The following is a 12,343-nucleotide window of genomic DNA, read 5'->3' on the forward strand; positions in this document are numbered from 1 at the left end:
TGAATCGCCTTCACACCAACTCAACTACACACTCCCCTTGTATTATATTTATTTAATTAATATATAAAGTATATTACATTCTTATTTATTAGTTATTAGATTTTTATGCAATAATTTTTTATTATTATATAGCATTATATAAAAATAATAATCTTATTATTACTAAATGAATCTATTTAAACAATTCAATAGTATTTATAATTGTAGAAAAACTAAATTATTATTATTATAAGATTTCAATTGTACAAAGCAATAGCACAAAAATATATTTTTAAAATTATGTTGATTGGAAAAGTGATTTATTATCTACATATTGTGAAGGAAAAAAAGACAAAATAGAATAATGAAAGTGAAAATGAAATAAATAAATTGCTCAATTTATTTTATTTTATTTTTAATTTTTATTGCATGTCATTTAAATTGTTTGACATTTCTAAATAGACTTATAAATAAAAATAATTTATATATTTTAAAATAAATTTGAAAAATATAAATTTTAAAAAATTTGACAAACTTATTTTAATTGCTTATATTGATTAAATGATTAATTTTCTTTGCAAATTATTTTTAAATAAATAATGAAAAAGTATATTTGTTTAAAATTGATTTTAAAATGTTGGATGCCCGCTCAAAGTAAATGAAGCCACACTTTAAAAGTGCCATCCATTTGTACAAGGAATGAAATATTAACAACCAAGTCAAAGTTCCTCCTAATGGTGCAATACATTTAGATTTTCAAAAATGTAAAGGGCTTTGCGATTTGAGCTAGGAAAATTGTGTTATTGAAATTATTTTGTTATGATTGTGATAAAAATATGTTAAGCTTGTTGTATAAGTAACATATCAATAACATCAATAGATTTGAAATCTTTTTAACAATTAAAAATAAAAATAAATTCTAAAAAAAACTAAATGTAAAAATTATGTGGACCATTTAGTGTAAAATTGATAATATGTATATATTTCAAAGAAAATCATTGATTATTATTAATTTATTAATTTTTTATTAGTTAAAAAATTGCAAGTTAAATACACGTAAATTTTTATTTATTTTTAAATCTAATTAAGATAAAATTGTTATTAATCAACAACATAAAATTGTCATTAATGAAATGACATCATAATTAATATGAATAGTGGAAAATATGAATTATAAAATCTTACAAAATAAAATAAAAATGTAAACATTTGAAATTTTATTGAACTTTTAAATTATATCATGTGATTGGTTAGTTTAATCTAAAATGAATTGAATATCTTTCCTCGTAGGAACTAATAAAACAAAAAAAAAATGTATGTAATAAAGGTCGATTTAATTTCTATTTAAAAAATAAATTAAAATACAATAAAATTATATAGATGTTAATATTGAATTGAAGAAGCCATTATATAATTATCATAAAATTATTCAACTACATTATTTGCACTATTAATTTTTGTTTTTATATTAAAAAAATAACATAAAAGTGTTGATCATTTAACAATATATAGCAGAGGTAAGTTAAGAAGTACAAAATATCATTAATAATAACACATAATTAGTTCATATAAAGTCTTAAAAACAATCAAGAAGCTAGTTCAAGAGTTCGTTCTAATGTTAGTAAGAAGCTTGTAAGTTCTTTATGTTTATAAAGTCTTAAAAACAATCAAGAATCTAATTCAAGAGTTGGTTCTAATGTTAGCAAGAAGGTTGTAAGTTCTTTATGTTTCCTTCATGTGTCGCTAATCAACCTTTGCTAGACTATTGTGATGGCGGACTTATCTCTTAATCCCATCTACAAAGGATGATTACCTTGATAAATGTTATATTAATATTTGTTCAGATGAATTGTACTATAATAAAAAGTATATATTTAAATTATAAGTAATTTTTGAAAAAATATATTCAAATTATCTACAATAAAATTAGTCTCTCATACTTTTATAGATTACTTCAAAAATTATAAAAAAATGTGACCTAGCATAACTATAATTATGACTTGTGATTCTCTCATTTGAAAGGTCTTGGGTTCAAGTCTATTGAACTTATAGCTTCGCCCTATTACCCAAAAAATAAAAAATAAAAACACTATAATTATAATTCAAAGAGTCCATTAAAATCTTTCAAAAATCTGACCTATAGATTTCAAGACCAATTCATTAAAATGAATAATCATACTTCTTATTAATAAATAGACTCATTATAATTAAAACAAAATACAATACAATATGATTATTATTATTTTTTCATAAATTGACAAGCCACATAATATATTATACCACAAAAACAAAGAAAAAGTAAGATCCAAAAATCAGACAAATTCACTTGAATTACCTGAAATGAAATGAGCGCTAGGAATACCCTTGTAGTTTCAGATTTAAATAAGAAGCAGCTCAAAGATCATTTTTGAAAAAAAGAGAGAATATATATCAAATACAATATAATTATTATTTATACTCTATTATAGAACAATTAAACAAAATTTTGAAAATGTAACAACAGTCTGTAACTACCTTAAAATAACTACATGCCCTTAAAATAATCTCAATAAAGCGGCAGGAGTTGACATTAATTTTGTTTCATATACCTTACAGCTTCTTATATATTCAGTCACAGAAAACGATTACCAAAAGGTCTCGATCTTAAAGGGGAAGAATTTTAAAATACTTTTTGCCGCTCCTTACGTTTTGCTTCCACATAAAATTTGGAGTTTCTTGATCCTAAATTTTATCAACATGCTTTGAATAATCAAGATATCCTGTAAATTAATCGATCATATCTGTCATAAGAGCGACAATTTTTGGGTTTTAAAAAAAAATCATGACTGGAGAAGCATAATTGCTGCGTATGCTATGACATTTCATTCGCTCGATTATAAAACAGCACTAGATAAAAACGTGATTACAGCAGATTCAAATTTTTAATGGCGGAAAAGGACAATCATAATGTGATGGATTGTATAAAAAATGAAGCGTGAAAAATCATCATCTTGTTTCAGTAGTTGGTATGGCGTCGAGGAGGGAATTGAATAAGCATGAGGACCCTCACATTGGCATTTGTCAGTACATTGGTCCACATGGCTTCCTTCAAACCTGCAAGAGAATCAAGCTCAACAGGTAGCAAGTTTTTGTCTGACATAAGAGAGTAATTGAAGCATTTGGACCTTGTATATTCTTTCAATTCAGTCATACCAGTGAATTGTTAATGTGATAATAATTGGATAGAAAGAGACCTATATAATATGTTTTCTGATACCCTTTTGGGTATAATCCTGTTCTTCTCCTCTCCAGTCTTGATCAATCAATGTCGCCAGTTTTTGACTTTAAGTTTAGGTTTTGGAGGTTCGTTTGTGCTCAAACCTCGGGCTGTGAAGAAATTTCCAGTTCGGAGTGATTTTTTGTTTAAATTCAGTTGGTGAGGCAGAAGATTACTCCTGTGTGATAAGATCTAAATCACCCTGATCCATTTCTTTGTAAGCAGAGCTAAATCATCCTAACCCTAAAATGGTATCATCACCCTGAACCCAGTCGTAGGTTTCAATTAAACCCAAAATTGTCTGTTATAATAGAATAATTGAAGCATTGGGACCTTTTATATTCGTTCCATTCAGTCATACTAGGTAGGGCATTGTCAATGTGATAATTACGGGATAGAAAGAGACGTGTCTGTTTTTTGATACCCTTTTGGGGATAATCATGTTCTCCTTCTCTCCAGTCATAATCAATCAATATCACCAGTTTTTAACTTTAAGGTTACAATCTTGTAGGGTAACTTGTGCTTAGGCTGTGGAGAAATTTTCTAGTCCTGAATGTTTTATTGTTTAAATTCGGTTGGTGAGGCTGTATGCTTAGAAGATAGTTCCCGTGTTAGAAGATCTAAAATCACCCTAACCCATTGCTATACAAGCAGAGCTGAATTGCCCTAAACCTTAAAATGGTAAAACCTCCAAACCCCACACCTCTGCCTACCTTGGAAAAGGTTTTTGCCTCAGTAAATTTGTAGTCGGAGGGTTTACCTGGTCAATTGAGCAGAGGATCTGACAAATTTATAAAAGGAACCCCTTGGAAGTACAATTATAAAAGCCCATTGATCTGACCTTCTCAGCTTACACAAAAGGGGTTTGTTCTTCCCAAGTTTTAGTCACCATAATGGACTTAAGTGTGCAGTTGACTTCGCCATTGAGATTGCAGGAAGAACTGCGTTTAAAAATTGAGGTTGCACCTGTGTGTGGAAAGGAGAAACATAAGAAAGGAGGATGGAAGATTATGCCCTTTGTTATAGGTATATAATCAGACCCTCTTGCATTTATTTTATACTTTTTTTCTTTTCCAAGTTGAAAAGATGGTAAATGTGTTCTTATATGAATCTTGGCAGGAAACGAGAGCTGTGCAAATCTAGCAGTGATAAGCTTATCTGCGAATCTGGTGGTGTTCTTGACAACTCAGTTCCACATGAATCAGGTTGCAGCTGCCAAAATTGCTACCATCTGGGGAGGAATCAATGCTTTAGCACCCATTTTGGGTGCTTTTATAGCTGATTCGTATCTTGGAAGATATTGGACCATTGTCCTCTCCTCTGTCACAAACATACTGGTAAGCCAACTCTAAGCGGCACGTTCAATGCATTCATTAAATTTCACCATTTTCATTTTTATAATTGCATTTCATAATCAATAAATCAAGTGAATCTACGTACACTATCTCCAACAAGCATCATCTCCTGTATACCGTCATCAAATTGAATACCAAAACAATCAGCACGAATATGTGAGAATTATGTTAGTAAGATCCTTATAATGGAGACTGGGAACTCCATATTGTTGTTTGTTAAACTTGATAGTATTCATGAAACTGTTCATACTTGAGCATAAGTTTTAAGTTTTTAGGTGAACAAAAGCATCATAACCATAGTAACACAGAGATGCATCCCGCCCCTCCTTTTTGCCCCACGTCTTGGAGATGGGTACCCGTTGGGGACTTTGGGACTCCGTCCCCTATTCCTAGCGGCGTCACCAGATTCTGCCACCTCCGCCAAGGATGGGATGTTCTCGTGTTGAATATTTGCTGATTCGACTATTTATGTTCCATGGTCAATGTTCCAATTCAATGCAACGTTCAAGTATTTACTCTTTTACATCTTTATATCTTATATTGCAATACATCTTTCATAACTAGCACTGTAAGTACCATATGTATAGTATATACAGCCCCTGTCCCCCACCATTCCTCCACTCCTGCGCTGTCTCCAAATTAAGGCCCCTCTGTCTCTCTGTCCTGAAAACTTGTCCACTCATTCCGCCATCCCCCATCCCCAGGATGTGTAACTATTATCATAACTCTACATTTAGACTTTAAAAAAGAGTTGCTTGAGAGGTTTGCTTGGAAGAGGTGTATTTTTTGAAGTATTGAAAAATTCAGTCGACTTTGGTTAGCAAAAGCTTATAATGGGAACTTCAATTTTCTCTTGTGAGGAACCATCATAGTTGAACATAAGATCTATCATTATGGTAAAACAAGTTTGAGATCGTATCTTGATTTTAGCAGGCAATTTCTTTGGACTAATGGAAATTCATTCTACAATCTGGTTGATGCAGGCATTGGGTATTGTTACAATCGTATCTCTTCTTCTACCCACATTAGGGGGATCCAAAGTTGAACTTGGACTACTGTATGTATTTTTAGTATTAATGACTGTAGCTTCAAGTGGGATCAAATCATCTTCAATACCCTTCGGTGCTGAGCAATTTGACAAAAATGATGCCGAGGAAAGGAAAAAGCAGCAGAGCTTTTTCAATTGGTACTATCTTGCAACTTCCGTATCTGTCATGCTGGGTCTGACCTTTGTTGTTTATTTACAAAGCAATATAAGCTGGAGCTGGGGATTTGGTTTAGCCACTGCCTTGATGGCTATCTCTACAGGCTTCTTTCTGTCGGGAACAAAGTACTATGTTTTTGTCAGTCCAGAGGGCAGTGCCTTGACTGGATTTGCTCAAGTGATTGTTGCATCCATCAGAAAGAGAAATCTAGTTTTGCCTTCTGATCCAAGGGAATTGTATGACATTCCCGCGAACAAAGATGATGTAGAACCAAGGCTGCCTTCAACCAACCTGTTCAAGTATGTAATTTCTCTTTTTCATTTTCTTCACTGGACATTTTCTTTTACTTAGAACAGACAAAATATCTATTTGTTTGGTTTTCTTTTCTATTTTCATTTTTAAAATCGGTAATCGGCAGAAGCCAGTGTTCATTATTATTTGTTTATTGTTATTAATTGTTATTTGTTAAGTTCGTCAGTGTTAATTATTATTTGTTTATTGTTATTAATTGTTATTTGTTGAGTTCGAATGGACTCGAACCCAAGACCTCTCAAATAGAGGCTCACAATTTTGATTTTAAATTTATTGTTGAGTTATAGACTCTTACTATTTTTTTAATTATTGACACGGGTAAGACCTAAAATTTTAGTAAAGCCATAAATCTGAAGGCAATTAAGCCATAGATCTAAAGGCAATTATGAAGAAAACAGGAGATCAAAAATGTTTATATCCCTGCAGAAAAGTAGAAAAGATGATCCGCACTCCACACAGCTGTAGTCTAGTAACAGGACCAAACATTTGTCAACACTTGGTGGGACATGGTGAATAGTGCTCTAATAAATTGAAAATTCTTAGTTAAGAAGAAAGAAAGGAAAATTCATTGCAGTCAATTCTCTAGATATGTTAAGGTGTCGGTACAAGTTTTCATAGGCTGCACCAAGGTGGTGGGCTAACAAGGATGATAAGACATTTTCAAACTCAATAAAGAATGATGGAAGCATACTATCTAGTGAAATAGAAATGCCCATGGACTTATAATTTCCTTTCTCTTCATAAAATTGTAGTAATGGCCAAATTCTTTGATAGTACACCCTAATTATGTTGGAAATTTTGATTTTTAAACAACTCATTTTTAACTTTTTTAATTGCTATTGGTTCTTAAACTAAACTGTAAGTGATATATTATTTGTAAGTGATATACTATTTCTTGATTCTGAATTTGATTGTGTATGTTGTTACAGATTACATTCTGTGTTCTCAAAGTCTGCAATCTACACCCTTATGGCTCCAAATTTTTATATATCTGAATTGATGAACCAGAAAATGTAATTCAAAATAGTATGATATTATACACAATCAAATTCAGAAACAACTAATAGATAACACACAACCAAATTGAGAAGCAACTAAGAAATAATCTAATTGACATATCGATAGTGATAACACCCAATGCAGCACACAACCAAATTGAGAAGCAATTAAGAAATAATCTAATTGACATATTGATAGTGATAACACCCAATGCAGAAAATTAATGAATGAAGAACAGAGACAGCAGGGGAATTATCTGAATAGCCCACTGATGAACTATGATCTGTTTCTGTCAATCCAGGTTCTTGAACAAATCAGCAGTAAAGAGAACAGAGGATTACAACACGGAGAATGGATCCACAGCCAATCCATGGAAGCTCTGCCCAGTTCAGAAAGTAGAAGAACTCAAGTCAGTGATAAGCGTATTACCAATCTGGAGTGCAGGAATAGTGGTGGCAATCATCTTGAATGGCACATCCAGTACTTACATGATATACCAGGCAAAGCTTATGCACAGAAAACTAAGTACCCATTTTGAAATACCAGCGGCCTCCATGAGCGTCTTTGCCCTTTTGGCCATATCCGTATGGCTGCCCTTCTATGACAGAATCCTCCTTCCATATCTCCGCCGCTTGAGAAACAAAACCCAAGGCATAACATTGATAGAAAGAATTGGAATGGGCATAATTTTCTCTATAATCACCATGGTTGTGGCGGCCTTGGTGGAATTCAAGCGGAGAAACAGCAGGGAAACTATGTCCGTAATGTGGCTTGTGCCGCAGTATGTTTTTCTGGGAATGACGGAGGCATTTTATGCCATTGGTCTGATTGAGTTCTTTTATTTGCAGTTTCCGAAGAACATGAGAAGTACGGCAGTGGCTCTGTTCTGGTGCAGCATGGGAGTGGGTTTGTTGTTCAGCAGTGTTGTTATTACAGTCGTTCATAATGCCACTGGTGGTGATGGAAACAATGCTTGGTTAGCTCAAAATCTCAATCATGGCCGCCTTGATTACTTTTACTGGCTCTTTGCAGGGTTCGGTCTGCTTAATTTCTGTTATTTTGTGGTCTGTATAAGGTTTGTCAGAGGTTTGATGCGAAGCGAACCCAGTGATCAGCTTCAGGTAGAACTGCGTGTCTGATTATAACAAGACTTCTTTAAAAAAAAAATAGAATATATGTTTTTAAATAAAATTAATTGAAATTATTATAAATATAATTGAAAAGGTCCCTACAACTTAATCTCTTATTTAATAATTTGAAAATATCACATATCACCTATCGTGTGTTGGGGACAATCAAATCACTGTTGTTTATCTTTTTCCAAAAAAAATACATGTACAATGCATTAAATTTCTTTTATTATTATTATTAAATAATATTTTTTTCCAAAAAAATACACGTACAATGCATTAATTTCTTCTATTATTATTATTAGTATTAAATAATAAAATTTTAGTTGTTGCTCAAATAACATTTTCCCTATGCCATGAAATTTGTCTCTAATAAATTGTATTCTAGACTTTATATTATAGATTTGAAAACTAGCACTTGTACTAAAATAAAGTGCACGTCTCCCTTGTTTTGGGCTCTACTAGGGTTTCATGGAACTTTCAGTTTTCTTGTGCACGGCTCTCTATCTGAGCTCTCTTTTTGTTGTTTCCACTTGTCACATCGCATTTACTGCGGGAGCTTTTAGGCTAGGTTATAATGGCCTTGGCTAGTGGTGACCCAATTGTTACTAGTGTTCACATTGCTGCTTCGAATAGCCATGGTGCCTCCTTAGGAAAAATGCCCTCGCAAATTCGTCCCAAAAGTTTTTCACGAGGTAATCCTGATATCATCCTTCCTTTACAAGAATTTGATGCTACATGTGATTGGTTAGAACAACATACCTTGATAGGGTATTTTGTGGGTAGGACTCCTCCTAAAGCTATGCTCTGAGAATGGATTAACAAAAGTTGGACTCCTCATGGAGTCCACCTTGACACTATGCAAAACCTTATAGACGATTTTATTTATTTATTTATTTTTTGCTTCCCTAACCCGTCGCAAGCAGATGCGATTTTTAACAATGGCCCCTAGTCTATGTGTTTGTCTCTGCTTGTTTTTCAAAAATGGCCGAGAAACTTCACAGTCTCTAACAATAAAAAGCTTAGGGTTCCTGTGTGAGTTGAGTTCCTAGGTTTACCCTTACCATGTTGGCCTTATATTGAGTCCTTTGCCAATACCCTTGGCAAAGTTATCACAAAGGAGCATGAGAAATTTTTTAACGCTCGTCCATAGAGACGCGTTTGTGTCGAGGTTGATCTTTCCAAGGACCTTAAGGATTTTGTGAAAATCTAGATTGGGGCTCAAACCTTCTCTCAGAAGGTGCTCTATTTGAACCTTCCCAACACCTGCTATAAGTGCCAACCATCAAAACACAAGATTAGGGATTGCCCTTTGGCTACGCCTGGGGTTAAACCCTCGCCTAAAGAAGCTCCTGCCAAGCCAGTCGAAGGGAAAAAAGAAGAATGGGTTACTGTTGGGTGCAAGGGCAAGGTTTCCTTGACTGCTTTGGCTCCTAAACAATCATATGCAGCAGTCGTCACAGTTCCTCCTATTCCAACAGGAGCACAAATCCCAGTTAGCTTAGAGATGCAAGCGATCTCCTTATAACCTACTTCAGGTGTCTCATAGGTTTCAAACCTTGCTGGTCCGTAGGGGATTAAGGCAGCTACTAGGGCTACTGCTTCGGCTATGGGTCGTACACCTCTTGTTGCTTCTTCCATAGCGCCACAGGTAGCATGACGTTCTTGCAGACCTCTCGAACGTGCTGAGAAACCAGAGGTGAAACGACAAGCTGTAAGTCTAAAAAAAAATTCCTTCTGACTTTAACCAGGTTTCTACCTTCTTGCAGAATAGCTACTCCTCTCTTGAGGACGAGGAAAATATGGAAGAATTTTCATGAATTTTTTATCATGGAATTTACGAGGTCTTACAGACCTCTCCAGAAAGTACTATGTCTAGGACACTCGCCATAGACTTGGTAATTTAGATTTTCTTTGTATGTAGGAAGTTAAGATTTTCGGTTTCATGCTTTCTTCTGCATGCCACGTCATATGGTAGGATGGCATTATGTTTTCCTCTTAACACGAAGCTAGCAGAGGTGGTGTAGTTACTCTCTTGTCACCTCGTCTTCAGTCTGCTATTATTTCGCACGATTCTAACGCCATGCATAGAATTATTTGGTTGTTGCTTTCCATTAACAATCATTCCTTTGGAGTCGTTAATGTTTATGCTTCCAATGATGCTGTGGAAAGATCTCAGATGTGGGCCTAGCTGACTGACAACTTGCCTCCAACTACTTGGGTTATGTGTGGTGACTTCAATATGGTCGAAATGACCTCTAACAAAGACGACATTTTGCCTTTTTGCTGGATAGCTAGGGAAAGGGAACCCTGGCACTACATGCGCAATAAATTGGGCCTGTTTGATCCCAATATTTACCGCCACCAACATAGTGGGGTTTGGCATACTTGGTCCAACTTTTGAGTTGGCTCTAACCGCATTTTAAAGCGCCTCGATCGTGCCATGATTACTGCACAATCTTTTTCCTCCTTTTCTGAGGATCGTGATTTACCTATCATTCCCTTGCCAGATGTGACGTTATCTGACCACTATTCCATTTATTTTTGTCATTTCATGGCAAACAGTTGTCCAGAAAGTTGTCAAGTCACAATTCTTCCTCAACACGTCTATGCTGATGCATGCTTCCACCATTTCACATATCCTACATGTCTAGAATCTGGAGCCACGTCCACATTCTCATATAGGGTGGATTCAATGGTGGAATGGTACCATTACTAGAACTGCTCGCTTTCTGCGCATCTATGGGCGACAGTTGGCAGTTTTCAAAAAGCGGTCTTATGAAGCCACTACTTTTGCGCTCAAAAAAGCCTCTAAGGCTCTCACCCTCAATCCCTTTGATGTGGATTTGCAAATCTAGCTTGCTAAACTTCACCATGATAAATAAGTTGTTGATAACTATGCCGCATGAGGAGCCCAAATCAAAGCTCGTCTCCACTGGTTGGAGGTTGGTGATAAGGCTTCGAAGGAGTTCTTCTAGGCTCTTCGAGCCTGTCATACCAATATTGGGATTAAAAAAATCAAACAAGGCACTTCTGTTCTCTCCAGTCTCCTTGACATCCTGCAAGCATTTGTTCATCACTACGAGAATGTTTTTGCTTCACAGGGAAATTCAATTGCTAAGGAGGAAGCTCTCAAAAAGTGTATCTTTGTCACTCCAAACCGCCTAGCAATTTAGCAACGTGCTTTTTGTGAGCAGCTTCTTATCCTCTGAGACCTTAAGGAGGCAGTTTACTCCATGGTTGACAATAAATCCCCTGGTTGTGATGGGTTTCCCTGTGAATTTTACAAACACCTCTGGGAGCATATAGGTCTTGATCTGCACAAAGTTTATCTTGAAGCCTATCATACTTAGGAGACATTATAAATAAAGGAAATATTAAATTCATACCTAAAGCGGGAGATCCTGAGGATATTTGCAATTGGAGGCCCATTACCCTTCTGAACGTGTCTTATAAGATTATTGCCAAGGCAATTTCTCTCAAAATCCAACACTTGTTGCCTTTAACTGTGTGCCCTGAGCAAATTCGCTTTATTAAGTCCAGATATATTCTTGACAACATTATTGTTGTTTGGGAAGGAATGGAGTGGGCTCGCAAGTCCAAACAGACAGCTATTTTTTTTAAGATTGATTTTGCTAAAGCCAATGATCGCATTGAATGGCCTTTTATCTTGGCTATGCTCTAGGCTCTTGGTTTTGGTCCCAATTTCCTGCAATCTATGGAGATGCTTGTTAGTGATGCTAATGCTTGCATTACCATCAATAATTCTAAATCTGAGGCTTTTGGTCTTTTTTGTTCCATCAAGCATGTTTGCCCTCTGGCACTAGTGCTTTATGTCCTTGCTACTGAAGGATTTGGCTATTTGCTAGCCCACTTTGTGTCCTCTAAACTGGTTCGTGGCATTTCTTTGCCAAAATCATCCTCCCAATTGGTCAGTGGTCATTTTGTTGATGATTCCTTCCTCACTCTTTTGGAGGATGAAGAAAACATCAAAAATGCCTTAATTTGCCTGAACACTTTTTTGTCAAGCCTCTGGATCTACTATTCAATGGCATAAAATGCTTTGCTACCGATAGTTATTCTTGCCAGCTCCACCTTGGCCTAGCC

General features: G+C 35.0%; 1 protein-coding gene across 1 annotated transcript; it reads left to right on the forward strand.

Moving 5' to 3' along the window:
* Positions 1 to 3,987: 3,987 nt before the first annotated feature.
* Positions 3,988 to 8,329, forward strand: LOC149551475 (protein NRT1/ PTR FAMILY 2.13-like). The gene is made up of 4 exons (XM_089786971.1): positions 3,988 to 4,261; positions 4,355 to 4,572; positions 5,574 to 6,094; positions 7,408 to 8,329. Exons 1-4 carry the CDS (start codon positions 4,129 to 4,131, stop codon positions 8,243 to 8,245), a joined length of 1,710 nt encoding a protein of 569 aa, XP_089643097.1. The 5' UTR covers positions 3,988 to 4,128; the 3' UTR covers positions 8,246 to 8,329.
* The last annotated feature ends 4,014 nt before the right edge of the window (positions 8,330 to 12,343 follow it).

Source organism: Cupressus sempervirens, chromosome 6 (assembly GCF_028749045.1).
Source record: "Cupressus sempervirens isolate cs-2001-9-10 chromosome 6, ASM2874904v1, whole genome shotgun sequence".
NCBI classification, from domain to species: Eukaryota; Viridiplantae; Streptophyta; class Pinopsida; order Cupressales; family Cupressaceae; genus Cupressus; species Cupressus sempervirens.

What these genes read in the sequence shown, in the direction of transcription:
- LOC149551475 (XM_089786971.1), top strand. Translation starts at nt 4,129, where the DNA reads ATGGACTTAAGTGTGCAGTTGACTTCGCCATTGAGATTGCAGGAAGAA. An exon ending in GATTATGCCCTTTGTTATAG is followed by an intron (nt 4,262 to 4,354) that starts GTATATAATCAG and finishes GAATCTTGGCAG; the next exon opens with GAAACGAGAGCTGTGCAAAT. An exon ending in CCTCTGTCACAAACATACTG is followed by an intron (nt 4,573 to 5,573) that starts GTAAGCCAACTC and finishes TGGTTGATGCAG; the next exon opens with GCATTGGGTATTGTTACAAT.